The 26,521-nt window shown below is 44.7% G+C and overlaps 1 protein-coding gene across 6 annotated transcripts in view; it reads left to right on the forward strand.

Moving 5' to 3' along the window:
• The window catches only part of ITGB1 (integrin subunit beta 1), a 367,090-nt gene that overhangs the window by 29,923 nt on the left and 310,646 nt on the right, over positions 1 to 26,521 (forward strand). For all 6 annotated transcript variants that reach the window (XM_069211246.1, XM_069211243.1, XM_069211245.1 and 3 more), the window contains exon 2: positions 13,007 to 13,073. In XM_069211246.1, coding sequence (XP_069067347.1) covers positions 13,007 to 13,073 — 67 coding nt within the window. The remainder of the gene's footprint in view (positions 1 to 13,006; positions 13,074 to 26,521) is intronic.

Genomic DNA, 26,521 nt, shown 5'->3' on the forward strand with positions numbered 1-26,521 from the left:
ACCAGCCTTAGGTATGCCTGATTACACGAAGCCTTTTTTACTGTTTTGTCATGAAAATGATGCTTGTTGTTTGTCTGTCTTAACACAGGTCCATGGAGGTGCAAACCGCCCTGTAGCATATTTTTCAGCTACCTTGGACCCAGTCACAGCAGCCTTACCAGGTTGTTTGTTCGCAGTTGCAGCAGTTGGTCAGAGCCTCACGCAGTGTGAAGGCATAGTGATGGGACATCCCTTAACAGTAATGGTTCCACATTCAATTGAGATTCTGTTGACCCGAACTAAGATCCAGCATATGACAAATGCTCGACTTACCTGATATGAGACAATTATTCTGGGGTCACCTAATGTCTCCTTGAAACTATGTTCTGTATTGAACTCGGCAACTCTACTTCCTGTTGAAAATACTCAGATTAATAATTCGGAGGAAGTGGAGCACGACTGTCTTGAGGTAACAGAACTATGCACCAAACCCGGACCTGACATTAAAGATACACAGTTGAAAGAAAATGATTACATTATGTTTGTCGATGGATCACGCTTAAGAGACTCAGTCGGAATACTAAGAGCTGAAAATGCTGTGTGCACAATCACCGGTATCATAGAAGCCTTCTGGCTCGAAAGAGTGCATTCCGCACAAGTGGCTGAATTAATTGCCCTTACTAAGGCATGCCACGCAGCTGAAAACTGATTCGAAATTGTACATGATTTTGGCCAATTGTGGTCACAGAGTGGTTTCATGACCTCTCCTGGTTCTCCAGTGAAAAATGACAAAAAGATTAAGGACTTGTTGCATGCGATTCAGTTACCTCTTGAAATTGCCGTGGTGAAATGCAATGCTCATGATAAGTCACAAGACTTTTTGTCAATGGGAAACGGCTATGCAGATCAAATCGCAAGGTTTTGTGCATTGAACTGTATATCGTTCAAGGATCAGTGGGAATTGTTACCGCAAACTGAAAACGAAACATGTTTGAACTTTGCATTAAGAGAAGTTGAAACATTAGATGAGCTAAAATCACTGCAGGGTTGTGTAAGCAGGTAGAAAAAACGCTCCTGGCAGAGAATGCAATGTGTGCAGAGAGCACACGACTTGTGGGTCTCAGAGGAGGGGAAAACTGGTTTTGCCAAACAGCCTTTTGTCACAATTTACAAGGTTCTACCATGGACAGGCACATCTTGGGAGAGACGCAATGATCAGGTTATTCAAAATTGACTGCTTCAATCCAAAATTCAGACAAGCCGCAGAGGTTACCTGTCATAGGTGTATCATCTGTCAACCGATGAATGCAGGAAAAGGGACTGTGGTGACTTTGAGCCACACAGGGAGAGCTGGAGGTCAGTTTAGCAAGATGCAAATGGATTTCATTGAGATGCCTGTGTGTGGAGGTTTGAGGTACGTGTTGGTGATTGTGTGTGTTTTCAGTCACTGGATTGAAGCTTATCCCACACGTAGAAACGACAGTCTCACAGTAGCAAAACTGTTGCTTAGAAAGTTGATACCACGGTTCGGATTTTCGATCTCTTTAGAATCAGATAGGGGCAGACACTCCGACAATGAGGTGATAAATCTCTTGTGTGCTGCATTAGACATTGAACAGAAGCTGCATTGTAGCTACTGCCTGAAGCATCAGGACTAGTGGAACAGATGAATGGTACCTTGAAATCGAGAATGGCAAAAATGTGCGCAGCTACCAATATGAAATGGCCAGATGCATTGCCCTTAGTGTTGATGTCAATGAGAAACACACCTGATAAGAAGACAGAATTCTCTCCCCATGAGATAATCATGGGCAGAGCTATGAGTTTACCCGCAGTACCTGCAAATGCTCTTGTGAATATCACGGATGATATGGTGTTGGACTACTGCAAGGGTCTGGCTGATGTGGTCCGCTCTTTTTCCCATCAGGTGGAGGCTAACACATTGCCACCAATCAGTGATCCAGGTCACACCTTGCAAGCCGGTGACTGGGTGGTTGTCAAGAAGCACGTGAGGAAGTCCTGTTTGGAGCCGTGCTGGAAGGGGCCATATCACGTAATACTGACGACAACCACTGCTGTGAAATGTGCAGGCGTTCCAAACTGGATACATGCCAGTCACACAAAGAAGGTGACATGTCCAACTGAAGAGGAACTTGAAGTGCCCGAAACAGCTCCAGAAAGGGAAGTCTCGGGGCCGGAGAGTATTCAAAGGGGAACTGAGACTGCAGGAGAGCCCATTGAGGATGGCTTAGTCCCTCAAACAGTAAATGAGTTCGAGAGAGGGGACGGTGAGCCTATCTCAGTAGAGGCATCAGGAGAACCACAACAAGGAGGAGTTCTCCTAGAAGTAGACTGATACGGATTAGAACTTGAACCCGTTACAGACCCAGAAGACGAGGGGGAAAGAGCAGAGGGAGGTCAAAGCACACCGACACCTCCTGAGCCACTTGCAGGTCAGTAAAGAGAAAACACCATAGCACAAGAGGAGGGTGCTGTTCAGTGTCCTGAAAGGCCAAGCAGGAAGAAAACGCATAAAGGTGAAAACTGGCCAAAGAAACAAGTTGCAAGGGAAAAGATTGTTCCAGGTGAGACAATAGAGCAAGAAATCGACACAACCAGAAAAGAGGATCTAAGTGAAGGAGATCTGCAGAGTGAACACAGATTGAAAAGAGAGAGTCGCAAACAGAAGGTACGCAGGTCCTGAATGGGCATATGTAACAACATCTGAATGGCAACAAGAAATCTTGGTATTCTGCTTTGATCGAGAAGTACCAGGTCAATACTACGGTACCTGAATTCAAACAGAGAAAGAAACTGTGTTAAAATAGAAGTTGAAATCGAGAGCTGAGAAAAGAGACGGATAAATTACCGGATGTGACATTTGAAACCTGAATTGACTTTGAAAACCGATTTATGACAAGCTGGTAACCTTATTTGACAAAAAGGGTCCTGGGGTGAGTGAAACGCTGTAAATACACCCAGAGAGAGAAAGAGATACTTTTGCATTGAAAGAAAAAAAAAAAAAAAGAGTTTTTAAATTGTCCTCAAGTTCATTGTTTGTTTTGAGTTGTTATGCTATCGGAGTCTTAAAAGATCATGGCTTACACTAAGAGTAAGAAAGGTAGGATGTGTGGTTGGTTAAGTATTATATTAGGTATTGTGTGTGCAATAATAATTGTAGGTGTGATTGTGGGAATGCCATGGTTGGATAAGAAAGTGACTAACAACGCTCCAAAACCTGAGACTGCTACACAAACACCATGGGAAAAGTTTGAGCAGGATGCAAATTACTTGCATGACGGAACTAATTCAAAGGGAGAACTTTCTACTAATGTCTTCTATCGCTTATTGAATGGGTATGTTGATACGATTCCTTCATCAGTATAAGAGGGGGTCACTTACCATAGTCTTCCTCTAACATACGGGATAAGCTGTAGTTTGCTACTAACAAGATTCTATGACCAGGAACATGTGCAATATTTTTATTTAAATCTAGATGTAGTGTTTTCCTTTGTGCCTGTGATTGAGTTTCTGAACAAGTTAGCTAAAGAGCATAGTATAAAATTAGCTGGAGGTTTCTTTGAGCCAACACTGACATTTGGGACAGCTTATGCACACCGCAACAATCTGACCTGCTTATTAACACCTGTAGAGAAAAGCTTTTTAGATCACACTGATGATAGACGCAAAGCACTGAAAGAAAGATTAGAGAAGGGATTAGAAAAACGCACATATGCAAATGATTATGCTTACACTGCAATAAAGACACAAGGCAAGTTAGCTATAGATGCATCACATGTAGGAAGGCTTTGTATATATCGGCCAAAATCTGAGCATGACACTTTATTTGTGGGATCGAATGAATGCAGACATGTGTTTTTGTTTCAGAGTAAGTGGACATTCATGTTAAATGGACAGGATCCAGTGATCCCTGGAATCTATTATATTTGTGGACTTATTGCTCATTAACGTCTTCCTAAGGGATGGTTTGGGACATGTTATTTGGGGATAGTTTTCCCAAAGATTTACCAGATTGATGACTTAAAGCAAATACCTAAAGTGTCTGAATTACAACATACTAGACAAAAACGAGAGACAGCGGCTGCTGTCGTTGGTGTCATATTTGGAGCCATAATTCCTTCAGTAGGGGTTATCTTAAACGACATAAAGATTCGAAAGTTGTCTACTATTGCGGATAACATGTTGACAAATTTTACAGGGGCTATACTCTTGATGGATACTGAACTTGCTGCGGAAAGAGCTATGACTCTTCAAAATCGGCTTGCTTTACATTCTTTTAGCAAAGAGCGGCGGAGTCTGTAAGATGCTTAACGAGCACCAATGTTGTGCGTTCATACCAGATAACAGCAGAAAGATTAGAGGTATGCTTACTAACCTAACTATTGAGAGTGCAGATTTGAAGGAGCCTGGAGTTTGGGAAAAAGTTGGAAAAGGAATTGCCAGAGTAGGGAGCTGGTTTAGTAATATTTGGAACGGGGTGCTTGAAAAATATTAGGGGGTCTATTAATTGTCTTGATCTGTTTATTGGGAGCATGCAAAATTAATGAGAGAATTAGAAGAAATTGGACAAAAAGAAACAGAAGAAATGAAGAAAATGAAAGAGAAAATGTTTAATGAAATCTGGGACACAACGGACAAGATGTCGAAATGCGCATTATGCGCAAGGTGAAAAAGTGAAAGGTTGAAAAGGAAAGGTTTGTGTGATGACAAACGTCATCAGAGGAGGGACAGAGCGTAGCTTATATAATCTATATTAACATGAAATGCTTATGAACTAATGTATAATAATGCTGCATAGAAATTATATTAGTGTATTTTGCTAAAACGTGCACTTGAAATGTAACCACGGGGAGTGGCCACCAATGTATACGGGGATTAATGAAAATGACTAATGTTTATGAATTCTTGTATTAGACTGTCATTAATGATTAGTACAAAACTATGATATTAAAGATTTTAAAGAAATTTTGTAGTCCTTAAGTTAGCATGAGCTGAAGCCGACTGGCTCTCATATTGGATGTATTTTTCTAAACGTGCAGTGTGCTGACTCGCAAAAAGGCATGAACTCTTGTTTTCTTCAAACTAGAAGCTGAATGTAACTATAGTAGATCCGTTCTCATGAAATTCATATTGCTTGTAGAAAATGTATTAGTCAAAATGCAACAGTGTAGATTAGTATATTGTACAGGGTCGCCCAAACCGGTACAGACAATGGAGCTTCTGACCGAAGATGTGCAAAGAATTACAGAAGGATGAAATCATACCGGACGAGCTACCTCTGAAGACGTCAATCATATGGACCAATCAAAAGTCTTATAATTAATGGGGGTTTAAAGATTAATGACATAACCCGTTATCTAATTGGCTAAAGATAATGGGGTATAACATTTAACCAATTAGATTTTAGGGAAATGTGCAACAAAAGGGGATAAAAACCCATGACACGGGGAGCCATTTAGAATTGGGTAGGGAGATGCTGCTGATTGATCCAGAAACTCTGTCACTCTGTTTGGTGACTTATTGGTTTACTTAAAACCATCCTCTTTCTTAAATTGCCCATTTTACACTTTACCTCCTTATGAGGGAAGTGCCCCTTTTTCCCAGAGCTGAGTTTTGACTGATGGCAAATCAACTGATGTCCTGAAGACGAAGACCGAGCCTGAGTGCTGACCCAAACCTTGGAGGGTAACTATGACAATGAAATTGTGATTTGTCTGTTTGCTTTTCCTTTCTAGGTACCAACTGCTTAGCTTTGACAGAGACCATAGTTAGATGTTTTCCAAATTGGTGTTCTAAATTGTTTTGCATGAAGCCCAACATGTCAATGCTAATCAGTGGTTAGGACAGGGGTTCACTGAACTGACGCAAATAGACAAATGACTGAATCTATGCTTGGTTGAACTGACAAGTTGATGACCCTGCTGAAATCGATCTATGCTGACGCTGTGTTATTCTAATAATTGCGTTCCTTGATTTGATGAAGTCTTATTCGAGTTACCAAATTATGACAATGTTAAGTGTTTTTGTTTTGAGATTAACCTACATGCTTTTAGAATTGTAATCAATAGGGAATAAACATCATAAAATTCTACTAAACTGGTGTGGTTATTCATGACTGGAAGGTCATGGTGGTGTCTTGAGTTGATTAATGTCTTTGACTAAAGTGAAATGCATTGTTGTAATAAATATTGATGACACTATTGACATATTGATTGACATATTGATTAGCTATCCCATCCTAAGGTGTCTCTCAACTGGGTCAAAAGATTAATTGGCCTAAAACGAGTCCTGATGTGTAGTAAAGTATCATAGTTTAGCAAAGGCTTGTGAAATAAGGTGTTCTCATATTCGATTAGACCATGATTTGGACTGTTTACTTTTGGAAGGAAATTGGCTCACAAGGGGTGTGGGGCTGCAGACTGCTTTCATCGCAGTGGTCATGTCTGCCAGGTTCTGTTGTGTCCCCCTTCCTGTGCCGGAAACGACTGTGTGCCTCATTCTGCACGTGTTTTCTTAGACAAATGGGCTTCTCATTGGGAAAGAACATTCACTGTCATTTAAGTTTACACTGAATGTTATCAGTGTAAGTTTTCGCATATGAATCAATAATATGCTGTTGTTTTAAACAGTTGCTATTTAGCATTTGTTTTGAGTTGTGATCCATGAGAGGAAGTATTTAGTTTATTTTGTGTATTTTGTTGAAGTATTCGCCGGCGGGCCTTTTCGTGTGTCCCTTTTTAATCTATATTTTTTTTCATTTGTGCTACTGTTTATTTACTAGTTAGTTTCTGTCTGAGATGAAGCGAGTCCACTCCTTTGCAGTTGCCAGTTTTTCAGTTACCTCTTTGCAGTAATGCTCCTCCTTTTTTCACCGTATCTCTTTTTTGTCTGGAGACAGCCATTGAAAATTTCTTGGCTGTCACAGTACAAAAATTCCTCTGGATTCTAAATTCACTCTTGTTCTTGGTCACTGGAGCCAGTGCAGCCTTATTTTTAGGATCTAGCCTGCGTCACTTGCGCATGCGTTTCGCTAAGCGAGACCCTTTAGTATTTAAAAAGGGTGTTGGAGCCCGTCACGTCAGTGTTTTGTCATTGGCTTGTGGGCTTGCCTATTAGAATCTGCTTGATTTCATTAGTGGAAGGCATGCATTGGTCATGCCTTTTCCGGTGGATAGCCCTCCTCGAGCGCATCGACCAAGTACAGAAAACATGCGAGGCTCGCTGTTTTCTGTCTGGCTCGTGGATTACTTTTTCTCTATTTTCCCAGCACGATCTCGCTTGGCAGAAGTCGAGCGCTTTACATAATATGGACCCTGTTACACAGTTAATTGCACTTTTTCCGGTTAATACAGAAATGCATTTTTGCCGATAGGTTTCATTACCAGTAAAAAGTCTGGTTAGGAGTTTACAATGCTATCAGCTCTAACATGAGCAAACGCGAGACCTGTTGCATTGCAAATGCTTGTTATATTTTAGTTTACACTGTCCCGTAAGGCGGTGCTGAGCTGCTGTAGTTTCTCCGATACCGCTGGCGTACTGTGCCGTCCTCTGCGTTGCTGACGATTTCATACCCTATCCCCCCCGCCACCTCCATTTCCTTCGTATAGCTGATGTTGCGTGGATGGAGACATGCAGTGAGATGAATCAGCCTCCGCTTCTCAGTCTGGAATGTGATGACTTATTGTCCTGATTGGAAGCTGTATCATAAGCTAACTTTAAAATCTTGCAGCATGTACAAGAAGACCACATACATCACCAATATCTAACTTCTTATCCAGAACAGCTAATTCACAAACTCACTCTCTTTAGTGAAAGCAGTCTAAATAGGTAAACTTCTCCTTGACTAAAAATGACCAAACATAAAGAAATATTCCACTTTGAATTGCTCTTTCTCAGGTAATACCCCAGCCACTTTGTCCCACACGAGGTGGGGAGTGGCACAAAAAAAATAGAAGTTCATTGCTGAAGAAGAAGAGTCTTTGAAGAGCCGAGGCAGCAGACGATGTTGCTTTGGTAGTGTTGAAGGGGAGTTGGAGGAAGAGTGATTAGTCAAGATAGTTGATAGTTGCAGGCTGGTGAAAGAATATGGTATTTTCTTCCAATCTCGTTCGATGTGGTTTTTTTTGTTGTTGTTTTTTTTAAGAGTCTTGCGCGATACCCTTGACGAGTACATGTGCAGTTAAAATACGTTTGCGCCCAATCTAAATTATGTTAAACTGCTGTGGATTTTGGGATTGGTAGCATCGCGAAGGGACATTGGTAGACTTTGGAGCGCATTGATTGTACTAGGGATTGAATATTGGTTCTCAAACATGTACTGGTGGATGGCGGCACAGACGACTCTGTGTGCCAGTTAAAGTTGCTCGTGGTAATTTGATAAGGGGGCCACGGAAAATACATTTTTAACTTTATAAAAACTACTGTGTTCTTGTTGAATATCCGACCATCGCTACTGCCTCTGGCCTGCCCAAAGCATCACTGACCAAAATACGAGACCGGTCTCATTTAAGGTTTCTTGATTCTTCCTGATTTTGTTAGGCGTCTACAAATATCTAATCAAGGTGCAGTTGTGTTTCGTGTATTTGTAGAGCGTGAGTATGTCCTGTCGCTGGTATGGATAATGCAGTGTCCTGATGCTGGCATGAATAATGCACAGCGACACCTCATTCATTAGTTATGACCTATTGTTCTCTGTTTACCAATCCCTATTTGTGCCTAATGTGTAACATATACCCTTTTTGTAAACTATGATCAGCTGCATACCTAGCTCTAAAAAGTATGTACTATATTGATCAGTTTCATGTTGGTAATTGATTAGGACCCTATGGCATAACCTAGTGCAGTTAGGCTATGATCAATCTTTGACTATAAACCTAAGCAAACTCATTCGCTTGCTTTCCCACTTTCCCACCACTTCTAAATTAGTAAGACGTGTTGCCAAAGTTACCTTTCCATTTTCCATTGCTGCACGATTCCCAAATAATCTAGAAGTAATGAAAGGACATATTATATTTTACTTCTAATAGAGTATAACAGAGACTCTTTTGGACAACGATCATGTCCCCTCTTAACTACAGTTGTTCAAATAGTTTAGCAATACCTCAACTGCGTGCTGCATTTTGCCTTGAATGCTAAAATTGCATGTGTAAAGTCCTACTTCGCCACCTGTCATTTTTGTTATCACCCAACGTCATATGGGAGTGACATTAGTATACGTCTGCTTTTGTTATTCTGACTCGGCGAGTCCTACTACTATTTTAGCGCTTTTCAAGTCCCAGTGGGTAATGCCTATTAACTACATGCTAATATTTCCACATTTACTGAAAACCTCACGATGAATATTTGTTGGGTTGTTTTTAGATTTTACTTATGTAAAACGTTGAAAATAAAACAATTTCAGAAACGATACTTCAGTAGTCTTTCTTTTCAAAACGTAAAACATGAAACGTGAAAAGATTTTAATTTGCGTGCCAAACGGTACGAGTAGTTCAGTGCATATTCTGACCCCTCTGCATTTGAGCAGTGCAGCTTGGTAATATATAATTTTGTGACTCTGGATATATCCCACAGCGCTTTCCATGATTCCTTGACACAAGTGTTGGAGCAAATCTTGTTAGCCTTTCAGCAAGTTGCAAAAAGTAGAACTGTTATTGTCGTAATCGGATTCTCAGGCCTGCAGGAAGCTGAGCAAACCGATGTGTTAGAGGAAGCGGCACAGCAGAGGCGAGGGCCTACCCTTATATGGAGAGGCACTTTGTAGTCGCCTTCTCACTTTGTGGAGACGGTGCCCAGACCTCCTTACTATGAAAGATCTGTTTCCTTTGGAATGCTCGTGTTCCAAGCTATTTTAGTCGACGTCAGTCAGTTTTCCATCTACACGGATATATAGTGCGAAAGGCTCTGCCACATATCTAGCGCTGGGCTGCCCGTAAAAGGCTAAATGTTTGATTAGTCACCACTCACAGTAGTTTCGAATAGTACAGCGCAGTCATGCTGTGTAATGTGCGCTGGCTATTTTCCAGGATTGAAATGTAGTCACCCTATATGTACATATACATACGTATATGTGTATAGAAGACATTTGTATGTTTATAATACTCAGTGGGGCTCGCCACTGGGTAGTTGTAGTAGGGTCTGCGTTTCATTAGGAAAAGCACTTTTTAGATTGCTAATAACTTTGGAGCCATTGGACGAATCTTCACGAAACTTTCTAAAAAAAGAAAAAAAAAAAAAAATGCTTTTTAGGGTCGAGCGCACATGTTACCTTTTAAGATCTGCTTCATTCCATTCGTGAAAGGCATGCGTACGTCATGCCCTTTCTGGTGTTTATCCCTCCTTCAACGCGCCGGCCAACTACTGAAACTATACAAGGCTACTTGTTTTAGGCCTGGTTTCTGCACTATTTTATCTTTTTATTTTCCATGCAGCACGATTGCGCTGTGTTTTACATAGCGTGATTGTGTTTTTTTTTGGCTTTGAATTTCAGCGCGATCGCGCTTGGTTGTGCAAAGCGCAATCATGCTAGTGTTTTTTTTTTTTTTCTCCTTTCAATTTATGTGGCAAGAAAAGTCTGATTAGGAGTTTACTAAGCTAATAGGTGTAACTTGAGCTAATGAAAGACCCGTTGCATTGCAAATGCTTGTTTTGTTTAGCTCCGTCATGGAAAGTTTTTGGCGTAATCTTTTGAATGGACGCTAAGGCAAAGGGGGTGTCTTTTAACTATAACTTGAGCTCTATGGTAGCTGTAACTCATGCCTATGACCGCATATATTACAGTACTCATGACTTGTCAGTAATGCTATCAGCAATGTCACTGAACGACAGCTGAACTGACATCATTGATGACAATACTATGCATGGCGGACACTAGTTGTAGTTGGGGGTGGGTGGGAGTTGTATGCCATGGATATGTTTTTCCTTGTGTTGACTTGGGCACGCAAGGGAAGCCTGCCTCAGCCTTGCTCATAACAGCAAATCTGCCGTTTTGACACCTTGGAGTGCATGAGCCTTTCACTTCTTGGAGCCAATGTCTATTTTCTCAAATCTAATCTATTTTTTTTTTTTAAGTTCTATTTTTTTATTGTTTGATTTGCACCAATAGATCTTAATTTTCCTCCTTTTGGGTAGGTCTGTTGCAGCACTTAGGAAAGCTGGAGTAGTGTGTTCTTGGTTACCATACGCAGTTCTGTGCTGCTTGTCATCAGAAGCTCTGGCTATTTACTCTTCAGTCTTATATTTGATTCTTTTTTCCACTATGTGAACTTCCTTCATGGATACACGACAAACTACTAAAAAGTAAAAATAATCAATCTGCTGGAATACGTTATGTAAAGTGTTCAAGTTTGTGTATGTATATTTTGGATTTGTACAGCAGGAACCTAACTATAAAATAGTGAAGCTCTGATCCAGATTTTGACTGTATAAAATGAGAACTGGTTATGAACAGTTACTGTGCCATAAGAGACAATGTGATCCTTTTGAAATCGCTCCCTAGTGCTTTTTTCCACTTATGTCCGATTTCAGTGGGGACTAGTATCCTAATTATTTGATGGGGCAACCAACCAACCAACCAACCAAAGACCAGCATGAGGTCAACGCCAAAGCTCTCAGTCATGGCTCGTTAAAAACACAACCACGGCTGGCAGCTCTGGCTTGGAGGGTGAGGCGGAAGGCGGAAGGCAGCGTTCATCACTGGGGGGACAGAAAGCCACCACAGAGTGGAATATAGTCTCTATATGTTTACCAGTCATGAAGAGCTTAGAGCGCTTAGAACGTTGTGATATCTTAGTCCAGAGCACTGTAACAACAGATATTGTTCTTTCCAAACTGAAAGGCATGCTGTCTGGTGAAAAAGTAAGGCAACAGAGAGCTGGAATTCGAAGCTGAGACCAGCATTGCAGCAGGCCCTATATCCCACCGAGATACCTTAGTAATTATGTAAGTAGAAGTTCTCTATCCATTTTCTGGCTTTCGTCTAGCTGTATATACAGCAAGGTAAGGGTTGCCAAATGGAGGGAGTAGCTATTTGATTATTGAAAGTCAACCACTAAGATCAGTGGCTTTATTCGTGCCACAGCTTTTATTGAAGGGACAGAAACAGTTCTTGTTAATGGGAAAATAAAAATGAAAAATAAAAATGTACTTATCTGCGCCGGTTCGCCTCCTTTTGGTCCTCATGCTTGAGACCCATGTCGCTCTGACTGCAGCAGTTGAATTCTCCACACCAATCTTGACACGAGACTCATGCTGCTGATAATGTTCAGCAGAATGAGAGCAGTGCCAAGATTGGCTGGAGCGGGCTGCCTCAGCGCTCCTGCAGGCACATAGGGCCTGTGCCTGCTCTCCACCTATTTGTCCTAGACAGCTGGGTGGAGAAGCTTACACTGCACATGTCGGGCTGTCCATCTCAAGACAGCCGGCCAAAATGGCATGCGCAGTGTGAACTGGTGGAATGAGCACCACTTCCCTGCTGCCAGTAGCAGCAGTGGCCTGCGACCAAACACAGCTCGGCTGGGGAAAGGGAAAAATAAAATAGTATTAAATTAATTTTGTTAACACTTTTTATTTTTCTTCTTTATGGAGCTGGCAGCATGAGGGGGTGGTGTGTGTGTGTGTGTGTGTGTGTGTGGAGGGGGAGGGGTGGTATAGAGGAGCAAGCTGCACCAAGAGATAAGCGACTGAAGGTTCTGGCACTGCATGGCAGCGGGAAATTTTGGGCCCGATTTTAAGCATTTATTCTTGTTCTGCAAAAACGTTCGACAACTTCTCAATTTACATAGCTGGTGAATTAAAATATATACACAATGTTGCAAACTGGCATGTTTTCCACAGCTCCTTCATATTGCACTTGTTGAAATATGCAGCTGGCTCTGAACTGTTGACTATAATGATTATCAAGTGCATAAATTGTCTGTGATAGCTAAACTATGATACATTTTGAGATAATCCGCTTTTAAATACTTATCTTGTTTTTAACCAAGTTAATTTAACAATTTTTATTTTTCAGATGGCTTATAAGCTGACCTTCATAGCAGTACTCTTCTGTTCTGTTGCGAGTGGACTTGCTCAACAAGGTACTGAATTTACCCTTTATTAGAGTGGGTTAAGTAGAAGTACATGGTAGTATTGGGGTATGCCCTTTTGATATCATAATTGAATGTTGTTTAAAAAAAACAAAAAACTCACAGGTGCTATGTTACTATCATATATATTTTGTTTCAAAATATAAAAGTGCTATGGTTCCTTAATACCTGTTCCCTTAGCAGGGATTCTGTGTGTAATGTGCCATTTCAGACTAACCTCAATTCAGACAGATCATTCAATCTTTATTTATTTATTTTTTATTTACTTTTTTGGTTTCAATTTTCATGATGTTCCAAAAAATTGTCATCAGTGGAAATAATTAGTAACCTTAATTTACTGTTGATGTTGAAAGGACGTGATGCTGTTTCACTGGTTCTCATTGCCAAATTGACAATGTCAAAATATGTAAAAAAATAAAAAAACGACATACTTTGCTGTTGCTTTGTTGGATGATGCTGTCAAAAGGTTTCCTTCTGTTTTGTCAGGTGAATTAGTGTTGCGACCAAATGCCTGCATTGGTGAGCTGTCCTTAAAGGTGACCGACTCCCAGTGTTGCATGAGGAGTCAAAGTGCAAATTGTGTTCACTGTATGGAGTGAACAAGTAATCACTTTCTAAATCTACCCACCTAATTATTCCAAGCTCTGGATCTGGGCTAGAAAAGGAAAGGTGTCATGAATTTGCCTTGATCCATTCCCCTCTTCAGAAGGGATGATCTGTGTTCCAGAGAACCTCCATTCTTTTACAGACGGCAGACCAACTCTGCAGATGATCTTTCCATACCTACACTTCAAACTCTAAAATAGCTGTGTTACGCATCGTCAGTTAGAATTGGATTGCTCTGCAAGTGTCACATATTACCAGCAGAGATGCTAATCATCTTAATGTAAGCCTAAAAGGAGGACATTTCTGTAGTTGCATTTTCAGAAAAGGACCTCAGAATACCTGTTGCTTACCTGACGAGTAATGTAAATTAAACAACTGGTCAGTCTGCACTGGAAAGGGATAAGTGCTAATGACAGTAGTTTCAATCTCAAAGGTTCGGAGTTGGTTCTTATGGCGATAGGTCCAGCATGCTGAGGCCAGTCTCTGAAAAGCTGTAAGATTTGAAAATCGGGAGACTGAATTCCCTACACAATCTGTCAGTAGAGGGGACTGCATTCCCTAAACTAAACAGTTAAAACCTATCAGTACATAGACAATCGTCTTAAAATACTCCTTTGAGAGCTGTCAAAGTATTACATTAAGGTTTATGTACACTGCTGCCCAAATGCACATAATGCTCTTCATAAACTAAAAATGCCAAACTCGGTCTCCACATGCATCAGTTTCTTCCTCCTGGACTGAGTTCCAAATATCTCATGGGGTGATTGGAGATATGATGCCTACTACTTAAGCACCCAACTCTCAGCACCAACGCTTCCAAAACACTAAAGAGGGAGTAACTTGCAAAGGGTGATTTCATTCTTGTAAAGGCTTCACCCTGAGCTGGAACTCTGCCCTTTAGAAATCGACATATGTGTTGTAATGACTATAACTGCCTGTAAAGCACTGTCTAAATGAGAGAATGCTTATTCGTCTTGCAATTTCACTTTGCCAGTACCATATACCCATAGTGACAATATAGGGGTAGACTCTACACAGATTGTGATAGAACGTAAGCTGTGTTCTAAATCCTTTGGTCTAAGTAAATGGAAACTTAATGAACAGTTTGATGGTCCGATACAATTGGAAGACTGGTATAGGAAAATAGGAAATTGAATGTTAGCTTCCTTACTTGAACAAAGAGTATCCCAATAATACATCACAATTAATTGTCTCAGTGATATGGTATGTAAACAGTAGGAGAAACCATCTTGTACCTCTGTATTAATTCAGACCAATTTTAGATAGCAAATACAGCTTACACTATCCTTATCTGATTTTGCCTATATCTGCTTCCAAAGTGATCCACGATCAAGTCCATTCAACTCCAGCAAGTGACTCTTTGATTTCATTTGGCAAGTGAATGTGAGGTAACCACACATGTTCTCTAAGAGTAATGAAACTTAACAGATGACAAATAGATGCTATAAATGTGCAAAATGGATTTGCACTTACGCTACACCCATTTCTCAGTTTGCCTTACTGAAGAAATAAGCCTCTGTGAAAATAAGTCACAGATCCAGTCTCTTCCTCGTAAAGAGGAAAGGGTATCCGCTCAAGGCACTTCAGTCTTTAAAAGGCATGTTTTGGATTCCAGGATAACCAATAAATCAGGAGGGAGTCGTTTATTATGTTGGTGCTCCAACAAATGTTCAGACCGCTCACATAGTTGGATTTGATGTACGCACGTGACTTGCCAGATGAGTATTACAACGTACCAGTTGAAAGAAAATGGAGGTTTTTGTTTGGGTGCTATCAATAAACAGGTTTACCTTCAGTCTGAAGTAAGCTCTTTGCACTTTAACAAAGTGCAAGGCTCCAGTGGTGCAGAAACGGTTTATTCCTTGACACACCTCAACAACTTACTTATGAAGACCAGCAGCACAGAGAAATGATTACAGGGCATCCAAACCACATAATCAGTCACCTAGGTCTCCGAGTAAATTTTTTGAAATCCACTGCAGTAGGAGTCCAAGTTCTGTCTTACGGGCAGTGTTGGATGCAAGTGAACACAACATTTCTGATGGATACAACTACTTGTGGATTCCTCACCTTATGAATTCTCCCGATGCGCCAGCATTCTTCCCAGCTCTTCATGTCGACGAGAACATCACAATTGCACGGCTCCGCACGCGACTCCCTCTGACGTCATCAGAGGGAGCCCGTGGCAATAAGAAGTCCTCGCCCGCGTGCTGACGTCTGTTCCCTTTTTCCCGTGCCTTCGACGCTAACTGTTTTCTCCCAGCTGTCGAGTAGCTACTGTTTCGAAGGTGTCTTATTGTACCTGTTACAATGTCTCCTTCTAAAAAGAAGTCAGGGTTTAAACCTTGTTGTGAGTCTGGGGGTCGTATGTCTGTCATGGACCCTCACAATGACTGTTTGTGTCTCAGTTTGAGCCACAATGTAGAAGAGTGCGTTTCCTGCCAAAGGATAAATCTGAAGGCACTGAAAGAAAGAGACCCAAAAATCACTGAGCGACTCATCATCCCATAAGTCGTCGGTCACAAAAGAAGTGGCGCCGGCACGACTCTACGTCGTTCCTCTAGAGATGAGTCCCGATCTCGGTTTCCATCTGGACGGCGTGGGAGGTTAGTCCTACTGTAACTCCCCAGCCTAAAAGTCCTCAGGCTTCTCCGGCACCATCGCTCATTGAGGTGGTTGAGTCCCCAGCGAGTCCTCCAACTCACTTTTCGCCTAGGGTTCAGGATTCGGTGGCACAGGTTCCAGATCCGACCCAAGCACCGCATGAAGATCAAAGATTTCCTGCCTTCCTGACTCCGGGAGCAAATCCAGCGGCGTTTCTGAATGCCATGTTCAGTATTTTTAATAAGGCTATGGCCCCTGCTGGTGCACCGGCTGGTCCCACAGGTCCTTTGGCATTCTCCTTGGGCTCTCCAGCTCCATACAAGTCTGCTCCATTCGTGCCTTTTTATCAGGCTGAGGGTGCCAGGGACATCGCCTTATGGGCCGACTGTGCCGATGACAGCACCTCATATGTCGATGGCACCGATGGAGTCTACTCTGGTGCCGGATGGGTTCCGCTAGGGACGGAGTGCATCTCCTTCTCCCTTACCATGCCCATCACATCTGTTGTGAAGACCGCGACGTCGACTAACTCTCTGACGCAGAGGCTTGAGGCCAGGTTGAGGTCGAGGAGGAGAGCGCTGAGGCTCTTCAAGAGTACCAGAGACAGCTATTGGAGGGAGGTGAGATTGCTAAGCCCTTGGAAGAATTTCAGGGCCTGGACTCGGCTAGTGGGCTGGACACTTCCCCTGAGTGGGATCTTTCATCCCTGGGGTAATTTACGGAAGAGGCGGCTTCCTTCCATTCTGTTATTAAGAAGGCTGCAAATTCTTTGGAGCTGCCATTGCGAGCTACTGAAGTCTTACATCCTTCCTCTACTTCATCAGAGCCCCTGCTCCCTTTCAATGAGCCTATTTTAGAAGTCTGGAGATAGCCTTTTACATCGCCAGTTGTGTCCAGAACTATGGCAAGGAGTTACAGGGTTGCTCCTGGGGATCAAGAATTTTTGTCAAAGCATCCGACTCCTGAGAGCTTGGTGGTCCAGGTTTCTTGTTCGGCTTGTGCTGCACCAGGCTCCTATCCTGTTACTCATCGGACAGGGAGTCCAAGAGGTTGGAGCAAGCGGCTAAAAGGCTTTCATCTTGTGGTATGGCCCTAAAATCGGTCAATGCTACCTGTGTGTTGGGTAGGTATGTGCACGCCCTGATGGACACAGATAGAGCTGTAGTGCTTAACTTGCCGGGATATGAAGGGGCAGTTCAACAAGCTCCTGTTGTACACCCAAGCTGCGGCCAAACAGATCCTCCAGTCTGATCTGGATACTACAGACTCAGTGGCTAGGGCAATGTGTACTTCAGTCGCCACCAGGAGACATGTGTGGCTAAGGTCTTCTGGATTTCTGGCAGATGCCCATACAACTTTATTGGACCTCCCTTTTGACGGTGAAAAGTTGTTTGGGGCAAAAGCGGACTCTGCCTTAGAGAGCTTCAAAGATAGTAGGGCCACGGCAAAGTCTTTGGGACTGCAAGCTTCCACATCTACTCCTTTCAGATCCTTTCAAAGGTTTAGGGGGTTTGGCCGTGGAGCCACTTATCGTGCAAGACCTCAATCCACGACTCAACAGCCTGCCAACCTTCCAGATAGGTCTTTCAGAGGGCGGGGGAGGGTATGGACACGAGGAGCCACCCAGCAGCACCCTGCCTCATCCTCTTGTGGGGGGCACAACAAGGAAAGCAGCCCTAGTTTTCCATCCATTTTAAGTCATGCTTCTCCCGTAGGGGGAAGGTTGTTTGATTTTCTCCACGAGTGGGAGTTAGTCACATCGGACTAGTGGATACTAAATGTTGTGGTGAAAGGGTATGCCCTTCCTTTTCAGGAGTTTCCCCCCCTCCCATCCCTCCCTGTCCCTTGTTTTGTTCAGAAGATCAGCTCCTGTTACAGCAGGAGGTTCAAGTCCTTTTATCAAAAGGTGCAGTGGAGTTGGTTCCAGAGCAGGAAAGGAGTCAGGGTTGCTATTTGAGATATTTCCTGATTCCCAAGAAAGATGGTCGATTGAGGCCTATCCTGGATCTGAGGATTTTGAATTGGTTCCTCAAATAGGAGAAATTCAGGATACTGAGTCTAGCGCAGGGGCTTCTGGCATTGAACAAAGGGGATTGGATGGTGTCTGTCGACTTGCAGGATGCTTACTTTTCATATCCCCATTCTCAAGTCACACAGGAAGTATCTCCGGTTTGTGGTGGAGTCGTAACACTGCCAATTTGCGGTCCTTCCTTTTGGTCTTACTTCCACACCTCGAGTCTTCACAAAGGTGATGGCTACAGCAAATCTCAGAAGGAAGGGAATATCGGTATTCCCTTACCTGGACGATTGGCTGATCAAAGCCACGTCCCTAGAGCTTTTACTGCATCACCTCCAAATGACAACGCATTTGTTGTTTAGTCTGGGCCTTATGTTGAACGTGCCCAAGTCTCACCTGGAGCCCTCTCAACGCCTCCTATTCATAGGGAAAGTACTGGATACAAAATTGAATTTGGCCTATCCTCTGCCTTAGCGGATTCAGGACATTCAGGCGTTGATTCCAATGTTTCGAAATGGAGCGGTTGTTCCAGTCTTCAAGGTCCTACTTCTGCTCGGTCTGTTCGCTTTTTGCATAATGTTGGTCACTCATGCACGTTGGCACATGAGGGCTCTCCAGTGATGCCTCCGCCAGCAGTGGTTTCAACACAAAGGGGATCTCGAAGAGTCAATAACGATCCCCAGAGACGGTGCAGCTGATCTATGTTGGTGGGCTGTTGACGGCAACCTTTCTCAAGGAAGGCCGTTTTCTCTACCACTATCGGTGACCACAATCACAGATGCACCCACTCTAGGGTGGGGAGCTCATCTGGGGGACCTGGAGATCAAAGGTCTTTGGTCTGCAGTGGAAGAGATGTTTCACCTCAATCTGTTAGCATTTTGGGCGATATGTCTGGCTCTCGAGGCCTTCCTCTTGTCCCTTTGTGGTCAGGTCAGTTCAGGTCTTGACGGACAACACTACCGTGATGTAGTACATCAGCAAGCAGGGAGGAGTAGGGGTTGTACCTCCTCTGCAGAGAGGCTCTGTGGCTCTGGTCCTGTGCTCTGGACCATCGGATTTTCTTAGTACCATCTGGCAGGGGTTCTCAACGTTTGTGCAGACAGTCAGTCGGCATTTCTCGGCCGATCACGAGTGGTGTCTCCATCCAGACGTGGTCCATCACATCTTCCGGATGTGGGTTGTAAGGAAATGCTTTCCTTGGCATGGTTACCCCCTGACTTTTTGCCTTTTGTTGATGCCAGTTATGATTGAAAGTGTGCTGGGACCCTGCTAACCAGGCCCCAGCACCAGTGTTCTTTCCTTAAACTGTACCTTTGTTCCCACAATTGGCACAGCCCTGGCACACAGATAAGTCCCTTGTAAATGGTCCCGCTGGTACCAAGGGCCCTGATGCCAGGGAGGGTCTCTAAGGGCTGCAGCATGTCTTATGCCACCCTGGGGACCCCTCACTCAGAACATGCACACTGCCTCACAGCTTGTGTGTACTGGTGGGGAGAAAATGACTAAGTCGACATGGCATTCCCCTCAGGGTGCGCTGCCCACAACTCACTGCCTGTGGCATAGGTAAGTTACCCTTCTAGCAGGCCTTACAGCCCTAAGACAGGGTGCACTATACCACAGGTGAGGGCATAGGTGCATGAGCTCTATGTCCGTACAGTGTCTAAGCAGAACCTTAGACATTGTAAGAGCAGGGTAGCCATAAAGAAAGTATATGGTCTGTGAGTTTGTCAAACACAAACTCAACAGTTCCATAATGGCTACTCTGAAATCTGGGAATTTTGGTATCAAACTTCTCAGCACAATAAATGCACATTGATTCCAGTGTGGGATTTATTGTAAAGTACATCCAGAGGGCATCTTAGAGATGCCCCCTGAATACCAGTCCGACTCCTAGTGCTAGGCTGATGAGTTTCTGCCAGCCGGCCACAACCAGATGAGTTTCTGGCCACATGGGAGAGTGCCTTTGTCACTCTGGGGCCAGAAACAAAGCCTGTACTGTGTGGAGGTGCTTCTTACCACCCCCCCTTGCAGGAACTGTAACAAATGGTGGTGAGCCTCAAAGGCTCATGCCTTTTGTTACAGCACCCAGGGCATCCCAGCTAGTGGAGATGTCTGCCCCTCCGACCACTGCCCCCACTTTTGGCGGCAAGGCAGGAGAGGATAATGAGAAAAACAAGGGGGAGCCACCCACCAGTCAGGACAGCCCCTAAGGTGTCCTGAGCTGAGGTGACTCTGACATTTAGAAATCCTCCATCTTGCAGATGGAGGATTCCCCCAATAGGATTAGGGATGTGCCCCCCCTCCCCTCAGGGAGGAGGCACAAAGAGGGTGTAGCCACCCTCCAGGACAGAAGCCATTGGCTACTGCCCCCCCCCCCCCGACCTAAACACACCCCTGAATTTCGTATTTAGGGGCGACCCAGAACCCAGGAAATCAGATTCCTGCAACCTGAAGAAAGGACTGCTGACCTGAAAGCCCCACAGAGACGACGGAGACACCAACTGACTTGGTCCCAGCCCTACCGGCCTGTCTCCAGACTCAAAGAACCTGCACATCGACGCATCCGACAGGGACCAGCGACCTTTGAGGACTCGGAGGACTGCCCTGAAACCGAAGGACCAAGAAACTCCTGAGAACAGCGGCATAGTTCAAGAACTGCAACAACTTTGCAACTTTTTTGCAACTTTTAAAGAACTCTCTCTTCCCGCCGTAAGTGTGAGACTTCTCACTCTGCACCCGACACCCCCGGCTCGAGCTCTAGAGAGCAAACACTACAGAGAGGACTCTCTGGCGACTACGATGATGTGAGTACCCTGAGTCGACCACCCTGTACCCCCACAGCGACACCTGCAGAGTGGATCCAGAGGTTCCCCCTGACCGCGACTGCCAGGTAACAAGGAACCCGATGCCTGGACCAAGCACTGCACCCGCAGTTCCCAGGACCGAGAGGAACCACTTTCCAGTGCAGGAGTGACCAGCAGGTGGCCCTCTTCCTGGCCCAGTCGATGGCTGGGCCGAGAAACCTCCCCACCCCCGCGCCCTGCCTGCATCACCTAAGTAACCCCTGGGTCCCTGCATTGCTTCCAATAGCAAACCCAATGCTACTTTGCACACTGCACCCGGCTGCCCCTGTGCCGCTGACGGTGTGTTTTGTGTGCCTGTTTGTGTCCACCCCATTGCTCTACAAAACACCCCTTGTCTGCTCCCTGAGGATGCAGGTACTTACCTGCTAGCGGACTGGAACTGGAGCACCTATGTGTTTTGGGCCCTTCTTTGACCTCTGCACCTGACCGGACCTGTATTGCTGGTGCAGTGACTTTGGGGTTGCCTTGAACTCCCAACGGTGGGCTGCCTAAGCCCCAGGACTGAGACTTGTAAGTGTTTTACTTACCTGCTAATCTAACCTTTACTTTTCCCCCCCAGGAACTGTTGATTTTTACACATTGTCCACTTTGAAAATAGATTATTGCCATTTTCACAAATACTGCATATGATATTGCTTTTATTCAAAGTTCCTGAAGTATCTAAGTGAAGTACCTTGAATTTAAAGTGTTTACTGCAAATCTTGAACCTGTGGTTCTTAAAATAAACTAAGAAAATATATTTTTCAATATAAAAACCTATTGGCCTGGAGTAAGTCTTTGAGTGTGTGTTCCTCATTTATTGCCTGTGTGTGTACAACAAATGCTTAACACTACCCTCTGATAAGCCTACTGCACGACCACACTACCACAAAATAGAGCATTAGAATGATCTAATTGTGCCACTATCTTACCTCTAAGGGACTCTGTGCACACTATTTCTTACTTTGAAATAGTATATACAGAGCCAACTTCCTACACCTACTTTTTACGCACCCCCACATCCCTCTCATGAGAAGGAGAGACTCCAACGTCTGAATTCAAAAAGAGCGTTGGCTTTCTACCTAGATCATACCAAATATTTCTGGGTGGACGATCCACCCTTTGTGGGATATGTGGGTGTGAAGAAAGGGAGGGCGGTGCAGAAGAGGACCATCTCACAATCGGTAGACCTCTGCATCAAGATGTGCTAGGTTTTGGCGAAAAAGTAACCCCCTGCCAGGCTGCAATTTGGGCGTCCTTACTTGCGTTCACCAAGCATTACTGTCTGGACAGTCAGGTCCGCAGTGACTGGTATTTTGGCAGTTCGGTCCTGCAGGACTTTTTGGTGTGATCTTAGTTCGCAGCCCACCACTGGGGATGGTATTGCTGGGGTATCTTTTCAAAGATAAGGCATCTGCAACAAGAAGTCTCTATCAGATGTACAAGTTACTTACCTTTGGTAACAATATATCTGGTGGAGACCTATTCTAGTTGCAGATTCCTTACCGACCCGCCCATGGACCCCGCACTGCAAACTGATTTCTAGGGACAGGTACTTCCCACTAAGTACCCTAGTTTTGGCACACCTTTCTCATTGTTCTTCATGGCTCCGCGCTACTGGCGTGGAAAGTCGTGAAAAGTAAGTGACATCAGCATGACGGGTGATGCCTATATACGACGTCATTATGTGACCATGACGCAGACGACACCTGCAGAGTCTACCGACACCTAATGACGTGCAGGGATACTGCTTGAAGAAAAATTCTGTGGATCCAGTCTTGACGCCTGGGGAAATTCAAAGGTAAGGAATCTGCAACTAGAATATGTCTCTGCCAGATATATTGTTACCGAAGGTAAGTAACTTGTACTTTAATATAGTATCTAGTTGCTCCTGTATCTGTGAGGGATACATACCTTTTATCATTGATAACTACCATCACAGTGGGTTTCTCATCTGGCGTGTGCGTCTCTGACAACACTGAATACACAGAAATGCTCTGTGGCACCTTCATTGTACATCTCCGCCCACTGAGGTACATATGATTTGCAGATTGGATTGTGACTGTACTGCTGTATTGTCTGGCTGATTATAAAATCCTTCTCTTCCATTTTGCTCATCCCTTCTTAGTCCTACAATCTCTAATAAAATGTCCATGCCTCTGACTAATGACATGCCTGATCCAATCTTTGAGGGACCGTTCTTTCTCTTCCTCCTCGCCCTCCTATTTTACTTCCCTGTATCCTCGTTGCCCTGTTGTTGCGGGTATTGTTGTTGAGTGGTCCCTGGGACCGATCCCACAGACATTGCAGTCATCTGAGTGGTAGCTGCTGCTACATCTCCTTCTGCTGCTCCTTTCTTTGCCAGCTTCTGCTGCACCAGTTTGGCTACTGCTTTATCTGCCATATCCTGTTTGTTTGTTTGTTTCTCCTGTTTTTTCTTCCAATAATAGATTATGTGTGCTTGATATCTGTTCAGGGTTTGGCTTCTAGTGCCACTATTATCTAGACTATTCTGTACATCAGAGGGTAACCCTTTTTTCACCACATTATGAAAGAATACAGAGTTTCCTCTTGTTAGCTCACAACCCTGGCCTACTTTCTAAATCAATTTTTCCTTCATCCTATTAAGGAACTTGGGAGGATCCTCATTTGGCTTCATTGATGAGTTGGCAAGGGATCCAATATCTAGCCTATCAGGATATATCTTCCTTAACTGATCCCAAATTGCTGTCTTACAAATTAAATGGAGACCCATCACGTCTTGTTTCAGTGAGGGTAACGTTTCTCACTCCAGCCTTTTGAAAAACAGTATCTGTTTCATCTCCTATAAGAGAAAGGAGCAAACTTTTTATATCCCCCTCCGCTAAGGTGATACCTGCAATTTGCTCTAATCCACCTGCCTGCTCCCTCTGTAAGCAGCAGCAACAACTTCTTAAGATTTTCCTTCTCCATTTGTGGCAACTTAATGAGGTGCCCCAGGTCCCTTATGTAGCAGGGGTATCTGATAAAAGGGAGTGGTAGAACGCTGGGGTTTTTGTTTAGCATATTTCTGCCATATACGCAAGCACTTCCGCATGTAGGAATAATCTCAGTCAAAATCTCCCTCCCCAAAGAGAATGCAATCTTCTGCATTCGCCATATCATGTGGAACAAAAGATCCTTTTTGGACTAATTTGAGATGTTAGTTGTAAAGAAATGGCTCCCTGTTGCAGTTACCCCCCACTTTTTGCCTGATACTGATGCTGACTTGACTGAGAAGAGTGCTGGGACCCTGCTAACCAGGCCCCAGCACCAGTGTTCCTTCACCTAAAATGTACCATTGTATCCACAATTGGCACACCCTGGCATTCAGATAAGTCCCTTGTAACTGGTACTGCTAGTACCAAGGGCCCTGATGCCAAGGAAGGTCTCTAAGGGCTGCAGCATGTCTTATGCCACCCTAGAGACCCCTCACTCAGCACAGACACACTGCTTACAAGCCTGTGTGTGCTAGTGAGAACAAAATGAGTAAGTCGACATGGCACTCCCCTCAGGGTGCCATGCCAGCCTCTCACTGCCTATGCAGTATAGGTAAGACACCCCTCTAGCAGGCCTTACAGCCCTAAGGCAGGGTGCACTATACCATAGGTGAGGGTACCAGTGCATGAGCACTGTGCCCCTACAGTGTCTAAACAAAACCTTAGACATTGTAAGTGCAGGGTAGCCATAAGAGTATATGGTCTGGGAGTCTGTTTTACACGAACTCCACAGCACCATAATGGCTACACTGAAAACTGGGAAGTTTGGTATCAAACTTCTCAGCACAATAAATGCACACTGATGCCAGTGTACATTTTATTGCAAAACACACCCCAGAGGGCACCTTAGAGGTGCCCCCTGAAACTTAACCGACTGTCTGTGTAGGCTGACTAGTTCCAGCAGCCTGCCACACCAGAGACATGTTGCTGGCCCCATGGGGAGAGTGCCTTTGTCACTCTGAGGCCAGTAACAAAGCCTGCACTGGGTGGAGATGCTAACACCTCCCCCAGGCAGGAGCTGTGACACCTGGCGGTGAGCCTCAAAGGCTCACCCCTTTGTCACAGCCCAGCAGGGCACTCCAGCTTAGTGGAGTTGCCCGCCCCCTCCGGCCACGGCCCCCACTTTTGGCGGCAAGGCTGGAGGGAACAAAGAAAGCAACAAGGAGGAGTCACTGGCCAGTCAGGACAGCCCCTAAGGTGTCCTGAGCTGAGGTGACTCTAACTTTTAGAAATCCTCCATCTTGCAGATGGAGGATTCCCCCAATAGGGTTAGGATTGTGACCCCCTCCCCTTGGGAGGAGGCACAAAGAGGGTGTACCCACCCTCAGGGCTAGTAGCCATTGGCTACTAACCCCCCAGACCTAAACACGCCCTTAAATTTAGTATTTAAGGGCTACCCTGAACCCTAGAAGATTAGATTCCTGCAACTACAAGAAGAAGGACTGCCTAGCTGAAAACCCCTGCAGAGGAAGACCAGAAGACGACAACTGCCTTGGCTCCAGAAACTCACCGGCCTGTCTCCTGCCTTCCAAAGACCCTGCTCCAGCGACGCCTTCCAAAGGGACCAGCGACCTCGACATCCTCAGAGGACTGCCCCTGCTTCGAAAAGACAAGAAACTCCCGAGGACAGCGGACCTGCTCCAAGAAAAGCTGCAACTTTGTTTCCAGCAGCTTTAAAGAACCCTGCAAGCTCCCCGCAAGAAGCGTGAGACTTGCAACACTGCACCCGGCGACCCCGACTCGGCTGGTGGCGATCCAACACCTCAGGAGGGACCCCAGGACTACTCTAAGACTGTGAGTACAAAAACCTGTCCCCCCTGAGCCCCCACAGCGCCGCCTGCAGAGGGAATCCCGAGGCTTCCCCTGACCGCGACTCTTTGAATCCTAAGTCCCGACACCTGGGAGAGACCCTGCACCCGCAGCCCCCAGGACCTGAAGGACCGGACTTTCACTGGAGGAGTGACCCCCAGGAGTCCCTCTCCCTTGATCAAGTGGAGATTTCCCCGAGGAACCCCCCCCTTGCCTGCCTGCAGCGCTGAAGAGATCCCTAGATCTCCCATTGACTTCCATTACAAACCCGACGCTTGTTTCTACACTGCACCCGGCCGCCCCCGCGCTGCTGAGGGTGAAATTTCTGTGTGGGCTTGTGTCCCCCCCCGGTGCCCTACAAAACCCCCCTGGTCTGCCCTCCGAAGACGCGGGTACTTACCTGCAAGCAGACCGGAACCGGGGCACCCCCTTCTCTCCATTCTAGCCTATGTGTTTTGGGCACCACTTTGAACTCTGCACCTGACCGGCCCTGAGCTGCTGGTGTGGTGACTTTGGGGTTGC

This window comes from Pleurodeles waltl, chromosome 10 (assembly GCF_031143425.1).
Source record: "Pleurodeles waltl isolate 20211129_DDA chromosome 10, aPleWal1.hap1.20221129, whole genome shotgun sequence".
NCBI lineage: Eukaryota > Metazoa > Chordata > Amphibia > Caudata > Salamandridae > Pleurodeles > Pleurodeles waltl.